This window comes from Globicephala melas, chromosome 8 (genome assembly GCF_963455315.2).
Source record: "Globicephala melas chromosome 8, mGloMel1.2, whole genome shotgun sequence".
In the NCBI taxonomy this organism is placed as follows: Eukaryota; Metazoa; Chordata; class Mammalia; order Artiodactyla; family Delphinidae; genus Globicephala; species Globicephala melas.
Window position 1 is genome coordinate 80,702,789 of NC_083321.1, and position 12,106 is coordinate 80,714,894.

At 37.4% G+C, this 12,106-nt stretch overlaps 1 protein-coding gene across 2 annotated transcripts; it reads right to left on the reverse strand.

Annotated features, from left to right (window-relative positions):
- Nucleotides 1-11,748, reverse strand: CASP1 (caspase 1). Of its 2 annotated transcripts, XM_030835848.2 has the most exons (10): nucleotides 11,721-11,748; nucleotides 10,833-11,099; nucleotides 8,754-8,816; nucleotides 5,646-5,761; nucleotides 4,831-5,004; nucleotides 4,124-4,358; nucleotides 3,512-3,655; nucleotides 1,034-1,143; nucleotides 489-591; nucleotides 1-78 (listed from the first exon to the last, which is right to left on the reverse strand). In XM_030835848.2, exons 1-9 carry the CDS (start codon nucleotides 11,725-11,727, stop codon nucleotides 493-495), a joined length of 1,215 nt encoding a protein of 404 aa, XP_030691708.1. In that variant the 5' UTR covers nucleotides 11,728-11,748; the 3' UTR covers nucleotides 1-78; nucleotides 489-492. The 2 variants fall into 2 exon arrangements, 1 of the variants encoding a protein (XP_030691708.1); XR_009565051.1 differs by lacking the exons at nucleotides 1-78; nucleotides 489-591 and having other exon boundaries at nucleotides 1,052-1,143; nucleotides 4,152-4,358.
- Between the last annotated feature and the right edge of the window lie 358 nt (nucleotides 11,749-12,106).

The window sequence follows — 12,106 nt, forward strand, 5'->3', positions numbered from 1 at the left end:
TTGGAATGTTTAAAGAAATGTCTCTTTTCTGCTGACAGGATCCCAAAACATGTATACAGTGGCAGAACTCCTGGCTTCCTAAAGAAAAGGAAGAGGAAATAAAAGAAAAAAATGAATTCTACTAAAAGAAATTCAAGTTATAAAATCACTCCACCAAGGGGTCACACAGACTCATAAGAGGGAAGAGCCCATGTTATGTCTAAATATTGCCCTGCTGAGGTAAAGGGGAGGAACATCTAAAACTGAGCTTTCATCATCTCTGGCCACCTCTCAATCTATATCAGCTAACCTTGAGAAAGGGCCATCTATATCTGAAGAACTTTGAGAGGAGTGCAGTGTGCTCTGCACTAAACAACAGAAAGGCATCCTTTCATTATCCACTGTTTATTATATTAGACCTTGAGATCTTGACCAGGATGTAGTTCAGCACTCTTCCCCCAACCTCGCCCCACCCATACTACACACACACATCTGTCCCTACAACTTACTTTTTTAATATCCTGGAAAGAGGTAGAAACATCTTGTCAAAGTCACTCTTTCAGCAGTGGGCATCTGTGCCCTACCATCTGGCAGCTCAAATGAAAATCGAACCTAAAAGTAAACGAAGGTCTGTAGATTTTGTTTTTCCTGAGTAAAAGAATTTTCACTTATGCTGGAAAAATTGCAAAAAGTATAGCAAAATAAGTGATAAAAACAAAAAGTTTGTGCCTCTGTACAGATCAGCAATATACATCTAAGATGGAATGACCATGCTTTTAAAAGCTACTGAATCTAATAGATATGAATACAAGCAAATTAAAGTCCACTCATTTGTCTATTCAGAAAAGAGAGGAGTTCAAATAATTGATTGTCTTCTAGGGGGTTTCTAGGTCACAAAACTTGGAACTGGCTTCCAGGTTGGCTGACTCATCAAAGACCCTCAAAACTCATTTGAAATGGAGAGCAGTTTTTAGTAGAAAAACATGTCCAGAGCTGCTCCGTAGAGAGTTAGAACAAACAGGTAAGTAGAGTGTGAGAAGTATCTAGCACCTACCTTTCGGAAAATTTCTTCCAGGTCACAAAACCAGGCATATTCTTGCAAATGTTCAATGAGTTTAATAATAAAAAGAGAACCCAATACAGGATGTCGCCAAGAAACATTATCTGTGAAGAAAGCACATTCCAAATTTCATGCAAAGTCTTGCCTGACCACAAAAATGGAGTCCTAGGATTTCTATTCCAGCTGAGGCAGGATGTTGAGTTTATGTTGTTTCCTACAGACTGTATGCCATTTTAAACTGAATATATTCATCATTTAGTGTGTATATTTTCACTGATACTTGACAATAGTTAAAGTCATGTGAAGTATGCTATATAAGGTATAGATGTTAGGACAGCACAGTCTCTGAGTTCAAGGAAACACAAGTCTAGTAAACAAGGAGAGAAAGGCAGAATGGGGTGGAAGGGAGTGACTGGGCTTTGAGAAAGAAATACCTGAGTGTGGATCCCAGGAGTACTACTTAGTGACTTGATAGTTAATTATATGTTCTGAAATGCAATGGCTTTGACTGCAATGGGTAGGGTAATAACTTCTGCCACAAAGATATATTTTCATATTAGATGTAATGTATCACAAGGATCTGGGGGAATATAGGATATATAATACCCAGTCTATACAAGGTAATCATATTAATAATATTTCAGTTTATCTACTTTATAATTTAATTAAAATCAAATAATACTGACCATAAGGTATTTAGACAAAGAAAATATTAACTAAATATGAAAATGGTACCAACAGCAAAGAAATACATACCTAGAAAACATTTCAGAGGGAAAGATCATATTCTATTGGAGGACAAAACAGTCTTATGGAAAAGACATTGAAAAAGAATAGGTGGGAGAGACTTGCAGGCTGGTATCTCTGTAAGTTCTTTGTGAAATTAGGTAGGGGAAGGTCACTTTTCTTCAGAAGAGCACTACATACAATGTAATTGGGATTAATACCAGAGAATGTGAAACTAGGTTTACTTTTGGAAACTGAAGACAACTGAACTGGAGTTTCTATGAATCATCTGGAAAGGAGGGTAAGGAAAGTGAATGAAAAGGAGACAGAAATCACCAAGATGGATGACAAGAAGACAGGGGGCTACAAAGTCTATAATTGCCAGGGGTAAATCTCTTGTGGAAGACTGGGATCAAAGGATTAAAAAAAATAGTTATGTCTAATATTAAGTCTGCTAAATATACACAAACTGTAAATGTGTGGAGGTTTTGCTTAGTGTCATTGTTTTCAATTGTTGAAAAAAATTGATTTCTACATCAAGATATAGTCAACACACGAAGTGAGAGAGTGTCATGGACATATATACACTGCCAAATGTAGAATAGATAGCTAGTGGGAAGCAGCCACATGGTACAGGGAGATAAGCTCGGTGCTTTGTGTCCACCTAGAGGTGTGGGATAGGGAAGGTGGGAGGGAGACGCAAGAGGGAGGAGATATGGGGATATATGTACATGTACAGCTGATTCACTTTGCTATAAAGCAGAAACTAACACACCATTGTAAAGCAATTATACTCCAATAAAGATTTAAAAAAAAGGTTATGATCAACAGAATGCAAAAAGCAGGCTATCTCCGGAGAGATGCCACCTTATTATAGAAAATAATCTGGAAATGAAACTATTTGATCAGAGGCAAGTCTTTAAGGTTGGAAGTAATCAAGAGAATGTCAATGTCCAAGAAATTCCAAAGCATAGTGTATGACTTTTATTTAAACCTTTATATGGAAAGTAACTCAAGGTAAAACCTTGAATTAAGTTACAACATAGAAACATCTTTAATAGTTGCCATCATTTAATGTGCACTTTACTCTGTCATGCTCAATATTTCATATTTATTATCTCATTTAATCCTTACAACAATGATATTTGTATTCACATATATTAGTGAGGAATTCAAAGAAAGCCCAGAGAAGCTACATACAGAGTACTAAATGACAGAGTCAAAATATAATTGGCAGTACTCTTAATCTAAAACCTAGACTTAGAATCATTCAGGTTGTTTCTGTTTCATAAACTCCATATTTCTGTTTGAAACAACTTTAACTTAGGGACCCAATATGCTTTGTCTGTTTTTCTCCTTCTCCCTACCCCTTTTATAAATACCACAGTTTTATAATACTTGTCTAGGCAAATTGAACTGTTGAGAGATCCCAAAATGTAGACCTTTTGGTATGTGGAGTCAGATTCTAATTTACTTCAGTGTGGATATGTTTCTATTTATTTCTCACAGTCCAGGAAAATATTTTGCACCATGGGAGTTTACTAGTTACTAATTTAGTAAAAATATATGTATATTTATTTGGTCTCCATGGATAAGGGGAATTGAAGGTGTAACTGAGAGGAAGGCTTGAGTTAGTCTTCAAGAGTCTCATGAAAAGTTCAACACAGATATCCACACTCTAATGGATGGTTGTGAGTTTCTGCATTGGTAATGCCCACAAACGTGTCTTACACAGATACCCGTTACCTGGTGTTGAAGAGCAGAAAGCAATAAAATCCTTCTCTACGTGGGCTTTCTTAATGGCATCATCCTCAAAATCTTCTGGAGCCAATAAGGAACAATTTCCAGAAGCTTCTACTGAATCTTTTAGCCATACCACTCCTTGATTCTCTGGAAAGACAAGATTTGGTCCCTTGTTCTATCAATAGTCAAGAGAACTTTCTCCCCTAAACATCTGTTCAACCATATTTACTAATTTATTTGTCATTAGCTTTAATTCACATGCAGATACACACATAACTTTCAAAAACTATCTTTTCAACAACGCTTATCTTAAGAGGCTCATCTTATCTCTCCTAACCCTCAAATGAATATATCCCATCCAAGTATCCCAACCAAGTATCAAAGTCTTAAGATTAAAAGTGGTATCTCAGCTGAAAATGGAACAAATATCTTCCAACCAGTCATACAATTCATAGAAGCTACACTCTTGTTTGTAATGTCAAAGAACATCTACTGTCACCAAAAAAGATTGTAACCTTTTTTGAGTAGACTCAAAGGAATTGAAAAATACTGGATACATACAGATGATGAGATCAAAACTTCAGCGTCTGTGTTCTAACAGACATCAGCACTCACCACCACGGCAGGCCTGGATAATGATCACCTTGGGTTTGTCTTTCAAACTTGGACAATTCCATGTGTTCAAAATTTGAAAGATGGTGTTGACTTTTAATACATCTTGGACTTCTTCAGAGTATTTCTTCCCACAAACGCCAGTCCGGATTCCATGAGACATGAGCACTAGAAAAGTACTATCAGAGGTCCGGTGCTCTGGGCGAGCAGCAAATGCCTTCAGCTCTATAGTCATATCCTGAAAGAGACATACCACTGATTTTGAACTATGTGATTGGTTATCATGGCACCTTGGAATCCAATAAAGAGACATTAAGGAATTGCTGAATGATATGAAAATCAATGAAATACAAAAGGAAAATTTAAGTTTCAATTCACGGAAAGGTGAAGAAAGTGTTATGGGGTGCCATTCAGGGATTTCTGGTAGAATGTAAGGGACTATTTATTTATTTATTTAGCTGTGGACATTATTGAATTAATAGAACACTTCCCAGTTAAAAGTTTTACCAGACCCTTGCTAAAAGACTCTATGTTAAAAAAAAAAAAAAAAAAAAAAAGACTCTAGGTTAGAAGCATGAAGTACCCTACAAGAACAAATTTAGATTTTAGACTGTCAAGAGATTAAGTTTCTGGTTCTACAACCAATCTTTCTAACATATTTAGGAATATAAAGGGCATGACCATTGTTTCTACATTATGACAGACATTACCGAAGCGGTGAGATTTTCTTTCACATCCACACTGTACCCCAGACCTTCTAGTAGCATCTTCATGTTTCTGATATCAACATCAGCTCCATCTCTCCTGGGAAGATTTTCAAACTCTGTGTTGCAGATAATGAGGGCAATACGTGTGCGGATTGACCTTTCCATTATTGGGTAAATCTGTAAGAAATGCAGGTTGGATGCACAGTCTTGTTCTCTCTAATTAAATATTCATCTTGTAGGTATAAGACAGCTTCTCCTCCCTTAGTCCTACATAGAAACCTAATCTCTTGTAAATGGATAAAAGCAGAGAGGGAGAATGAGTCCTACCATAGGAGTGGAATGAAATTTGCAAATGCCCAGATGGCAGCTGAGCACTTGATTTAATTACTTTTGAGAGGTAGGGCTGTGTGAGATGAACTGGCTTGGAGTCATAATGACTCAATTTTAAAATGTATTCCTTGACTTACTGGTTTAGCCAAAATAGTTAACAATCCATGTCTCAGTTTCCTGATCTCTAAAATGGGTTATTTTGAGGGTTCAAGGTGTTATTAATAGCAACTTCCTTAGAACAGTGTCTGATTCATATTAAGCATTAAATAGATACTATTGTTGTTATCATTATAATTATTCACTCAGGGGATTGGACCAAACTTGGAAATCTTTACATAAACCTGGGAAATAGGAAACCTTTATGTAAGGGAAGAGCAGGATGGTTTTCCAGAACCTCTCAAGGAAATTAGCTCTAAGGCAGAACACTGCAGTTTTGAATGGTCTCCAGTGTATATTTCACCCGGATCCTTATGTTCTGAGCACAGCACCTCTGCTGACTTTTCTTTCCATATCCTTTGGGCTGTTTCTAGGGGGCAAAGCTTGAGGTTCCCTCCTGGCCCTGAAGATGCAAGCTTAACTGGGTTGTCCTGCATTGCCTGAGGAGCTGCAAGAGACAAGAAACATTATGAATAATGGCATTCCTGAGTGTCCCATTTGGTGCTCCTCCTAGAATCATCTGTGTGTGAAGCCACGGAGGAGGAAATTAATCTTTAGGAAGACAATCCTGGGCTAGTCCTTAGCATCATTAAATGCATCTCTGCTAAAGGAATATATTCCAAGCCAGAGATTTCCAGTGGTGTGATACAGTCATCACAACGCTTCATCTCTTGGAATCAGCATTTCACAAATCTTTTTCATTAAAATAATCGAAAGGGAGTTTTTTAAGGCCATGCATGATAAAATTCTCAGAAAACAATATGTTAGATAAAATAGTTAAGATATAAATGTATTTCAAATAATTGAAAGTTAGGATAATGGAGGTAGACCTTAATGAATCTATTTCAATGATTTTTTTAAAAAAATACGTTTATGTATCTATTTATTTAGTTATTTATTTGCTTAACAGGCATGATAGGCATTAGAGATGTGAAGGAAAGAAAGAAAGAGAGAAAAAAAGTAAGAAAGAAAGAAAGTGAGCCTTTGTCCTAACCTTTAAGATCTCTCTACTGTGTGTACATATAGTGAGAAGGAGAAGATATTGAATACATGAACTAGAATTAATATGAAATAGAATGATAAATACGAAAATCAAGGTGTACTCTTAGAGAGATTTAAAGCACTAAGCATTGATTGCACAAATATATGAGGAAGAGTTTCCACAGCAGTTCATGTGAAAAAAGCCTTGGGGGTTTCTTTGATCACAAGTTCAACACCATCCAATAATGTGATGTATTTTCTAAAGAAATTAACATAATCTTTGTCTCCAAATAGAAATAAGTTTTCTTGATATTTGGAAGATCCTTTAGAAACTAAACTATTCAAGCAAGAAACATATTCAATTTTGAAAGGGAATTTGAAGAAAATTATGTATATTCAGGTAAACCAAGGTAGCATGAAGTGTGTTGACTGTGGAGAAAGTAAGAGATAATTAGAATGGATATATCTGAGAAAACTATAGAAATCAGTATTATGTGGAAGAAATGTATTCCTTCATAAAGGAGTCTGAAGAACAATAGAAAACATTAAAGATAAATATTTGGATTTTGTTAGAACTAATTTTTCTTATGGCATTTGGTTTTATAGTGAGTGTCCCATCCCATGAAATAGCTAAGAAAATATGCACCCTTAATTGATTCACTAGAGTAATTTCTAAACTTGATGAAATATTTGCTTCTGTGGCCTCTAAATTTCTTCCAAATTAAGGGTATTTTTATTTTAAGAGAAAAGAGTCACTTTGTGATGAAATCTATCCACAACTGTGGATGAAATACTGTTCCAGGACAAGTAAAGCACTGATTATTTGATAAGCAAGAAGCTAGATTCAGACAAATATAAAGTTTGCTAATAAGAAATCTAATGCATATTGACCTTGATTCAATAAAGCTGAGACCACCATTTTCAGGGTAGAGAATGAAATATTTTTAAGAACTTCTTTGTGATTTGGGACCTAGGTATTTCTTGTGCTACCTTCGATATTGTGTAGAATTAAAAGTTTTTCATTTAAGTTTTGTGGCAGAGACTGGCTAGCTGTTCAACAAGACACTTTATTCTTTTTTTCCTGGACACATAGCTGATCTATATTGCCAACAAATCCAGTGACTTGGTGTGACCATATAACTAAGTTCTAGACAATGGGATGCAAGCTGAAATACTGTGTGATTCATCCAGGTCAAGCCTAGCAAAGTCTATCACAAATGATCCCACATACTCTTTCCAATGTCATTAACTTGACTGTTATTACCACAGTTATTCTGACATCATATGTTGCAGATATCAGATGATGGAAGAGGCCTAGGTATCTGAATTAGCACTTGGAGGAAAGCTGCCTTCTGATGAAAAATGCCCATTTTAGAATTTTTGTGATTTGGGAAAAGCTTTTCTATCATATCTGAGCCATTATAAATATGTCTGTGTTATAACGTTCCATATCATCTTAACTGATACAGATATGTGTAGTGTCATTTCCATCCCTAAATTTATGGTTGGCTTTAATTTGATGGTGGAGCTTCTTAAATGCCTATTCATTCACTACTCATATATTCATGTAAGTTCAATAAAAGCAAGACCCTTTCTTGTTTCTTTCATTACTCTCTAAATAGTTTATAGAATAGGGTCTGTAACACAGTTGGCATGTGCTAAATATTTTCTAATGGCATAGCAAATAGTAGTGACTCTGGCCACATTAGTCAGTGAAATAGTCTTAACAAATATATGTTCATACACATTACAGGTCAACTTCTATTAGATGTTATCTATAAATAAATCAGATATGTTCAATTTCCTCATTAAGCTTAAAGTTCTGTGAGGGAAAAGGATGTATTTACTAAAAAAAAAATTACAAGAAAAATATATTGAGAGTTATGACTGGAGAATTATGGAACACTGTAGCAATGGGGGCTCTGAAATCTAATTGTAGAAGTAGAAATGCAGAGACAGATCTGAATTTGAGAGAGAAATCAATAAAATCTGGCTGCTGCTTGAATGTTGGAAGTGAGGAAGAAGAAAGAGTCTATGATAATTTCAGGTTTCTGGTTTGAATAACTGGGTGATGGTGGCACCATTAATCAAGATAGAGGAAAGTGGAAGGGAAGCAAGGTGGGGGAAGGATGGAAAGCTATCTCTGGGCTCATGTAGAGTAAAAGTGTCTGCAGGAGATATGAGTGTACACGTTCAGTAGACACTTAGTGAAGTGTGGCACTCAAGTGGTTAGTCAGGATTTGAGATACAGATTCAGAATTTGTTGGTATAAACATGATAGTGAAGCTATAGAAACAGCTCCTGCTAAAGCAGAATAGAGTAAGAAGAGAAAATGGTATAGAATAAATCTGTGGGAATTACTCATAGCACCCCTTACCCTGGATTCATCCCATTAATCTGTAGTTAATGTCAGGGAAGGTGGGGTTCAAAGAATGACATTGCTTTGAAAATACCATTACCTGGGAAAGGAGGAACCACCACTTGGGATTCTTGTGTATTAAGATAATTCCCAGATTGTGAACCTGAGGAAAGATGAAGGACATTAAAATAGTCACAGTCTCTGAAGATTCTTACCCCAATGTGTTAGACACACAGCCTCTGTAATCTGCATTTGACTTACTCACTCAAATCTATTAATATCTTCTCTGGGGTCACTATGCATTGTGATTGTCAATTTCAAGGACAAGGATTGAGATTTAATTTATTTAAGGTTTTATAAGGATCTCACTGTAGCAACACCCACCTGAGAAACTTATTCCAGAAACTTAAGAATTGGCATGAGCCAACAAGTTAAAAATACTCCAAGTTTTTCTCTCATAGTACCTATTGAAGACAAGATTTCTATAGGCAAAATATGGTTCATGTCTCTGTTGTGAATGGAGGAGAGCCATAGGACATCCCACAAAACTTCAAGTCCAAGGAAGCAGGCTGCAGTTTGTCCCATCTTTCCCATGTAGACTGCTGGACTAAATTAACCATCAATAAATTCAAGAACATTTTCTGGAGGAGGCCTTGCTATTGTAGTATTGTGTCTGCTAAGAAGTTATTTTATATCTCTCCCTTTACAGTACATTTAAATATTACATCCAATTATCATATACTAGCACCCTGAAACAACTGGCAAATAGACGAGGAGGAAACAAGTCATGACAACCCTGACAGAGGAGGCATCATCTGACAACTAGGGAGGCAGACTCCAGGAATTAGAATTATCACGAGTTGTATAAGTGCCTCTACAGTTCAAGGACTGTGAGTTGAAAGAAATATGACAAGGAAGAAGACACTTTGGTTATTATACAAATATTCTAGAACCTTACTGTTATTGATTGATTGTCTTTAATTCTTGAGGCAGGGGTTAAAGTAAAATATGTATCAAAAAAAACAAACACACACAAAGAAATTCGACACAGAAAACATTTGCTGTGTCACTCAGAGGGGCACAGGCTTCTCTCAATCCTTAGGAAAAAAATGGCTTCTTGCTTTCAAATAACATCTTCTTCCCCTGAATGACTTCCAGAAGCACAAAAGAAACCCGTAACTGTAAGTCCATCAGAGCTCCTGTTTTTTTTTTTGTTATTTGTTTTTTTTTTTTTTTTTTTTTATGGAGGAACTAGGGAACTACAGAAGTGGCAGCTCAGATGGCTGAACCTGTACTGGGCCCTCAGGAGACTAGAGTAGGGGAGCTGGGCCTCCCAGAATGGTCCCCAGCAGAGTACCATGCTAGTGCACAATCTTATTCAAAAGAAAATGCAAGGGGGCAACTAAAAGAGTCTGCTTAAAATCCTTACTTTTCTGTAAAAGTTGAATTTATTCTCTGAGAGTTCCACTATCCCTGAAATATATTTTATTCCACCTGGAGAGCAAAATTTGGAGAGAAGTTGGACAAAGTATTTGATTACAGACCTTAAACCTTTGTGTCTGATGACTACATAAGTTCCTAGGGACCTCTAGGCTTTAACTAACTATTTTAACTAACTAACTAGATGAATCAATAGTGCCTTGCTAGGAGGACTAGAGGATATAGCATGAAGCTTTTCAAGACTGTTCTCATGACCTTCAACAAATGAGCTACGACATTCTCAGGATAGGAAATAAGCTTTAATTAAAATAAGGCCACTAAGGGCTTCCCTGGTGGCGCAGTGGTTGAGAGTCCGCCTGCCAATGCAGGGGACACGGGTTCGTGCCCCGGTCTGGGAAGATCCCACATGCCACGGAGCAGCTAGGCCCGTAAGCCATGGCCACTGAGCCTGCGCGTCCGGAGCCTGTGCTCACAATGGGAGAGGCCACAACAGTGAGAGGCCCGTGTACCGCAAAAAAAAAAAAAAAAAAAAAAAGAGAAGCCCTGTAAGACCAAAAGAACAGGAACAAAGAAGAAAAGAGACAGAGGGGATGCAGAATGACCACTGATATAGAAATGGGGCCCTGAAGCCAGAGGTAGGGAAGTTGTTTGCAAACTAACATGACCAATGAAGAAATCAGATGTTAGGCATAAAGAAACATGGCCTACATGAACTTCAGTCTGAGTCATTGACCCTTACCTGAGGAAAGCCCCAGTGTTCCTGCAAGGAGGGAGTCATCTTCACGAATATGACTGATGCAAATTTGGCATGCCTGGGGCCCTTTCCGAATAACAGAGTCTATTAAAGCTCGGGCCTTATCCATAACTGTAGCATTTTCATCTCTTACTTTCTCCATCTCCTGCTGGTTCAGCACTCTTTTCTCTAATAGCTCATCCAGCAAGCCATTTATTGTACCCATGCCCACTGAGTGGACAAACAGCTTTCTCTTCTCCTTCAGGATCTTGTCTGTTGGAAACACAAGGATGCCTCAAGTCACAGAAACAGCCTCATTTTCCTTTCATCTCAGCAACGGATTATAGAATCCTTTAGATTTAATCAATAAAATGTCCCTCCCCACACAGTGTGGTAATCCTGAGGACACCCACATCTCTTATTCTTCCCTCAGTATTACCCATATGCTCACTGTGTGGCCTGAAGACTCAGATTTACTACCTCCAACTTAGTACCTGAAAACCAGGGGTCGTCATAACGTACCTCATGTTTATTCAACTGTGCGTAATAAAATAATGAAATAGTGATTGCCCATTTCCTTTGGGGACAACAACTGCTGGTACCATTCTATGCCAATTCTGCATCGCCTGTCAGACTGTGACATTTAAGAATTCAGTTAAGATTGCAAAATGACAGCAGGATACCAGCCAGTAAAGCCCGGTTCCTTTCTGGACCTTGTCTTCCCTTTTTAAAGACTGGGGGGCTTCTGGGCCCCTTCTCTCCTTCCCTTTGCCCCCACCCCTCCATCTCTTTGCACTCCCTCTGTTCTGCTCACCTAAACATTCACAGAACTTAATTATGGTTTCTGCAAAAACCAGCCCCTTCCAAAACTATTCTTTCAAGAAAGAAACTCACCGGCCATAGCTTTTCTCTCTTAGCCTTGGTGTGTTGTATGAAACTGAAAGCATGTTCCACCTTCCTTTTCAGCAGGGCGTGTACACATTGCAAAATACCCATGACACATGCATATATATGCATTTTTTGTTGTTGTTCCAAAGAAATTATCAGATTACTGAAACTTAGGCCACATCAGGGAGTGTATCCTTCACGAGAACTTGACTCACGTCAGGGTAGGAAGGGAAAGGGGCTTACAGAATAAGAAAAGAGTGAGAAAGTATATATACAATTAAACTCACATAATAATGAAGTGTGATCTGCAAAAGTAACTCATTCTTTGGTATCTTCATTCATTCAGGCTGCTCTAACAAAATACCACAGACTGTATGACTTATAAACAAGAG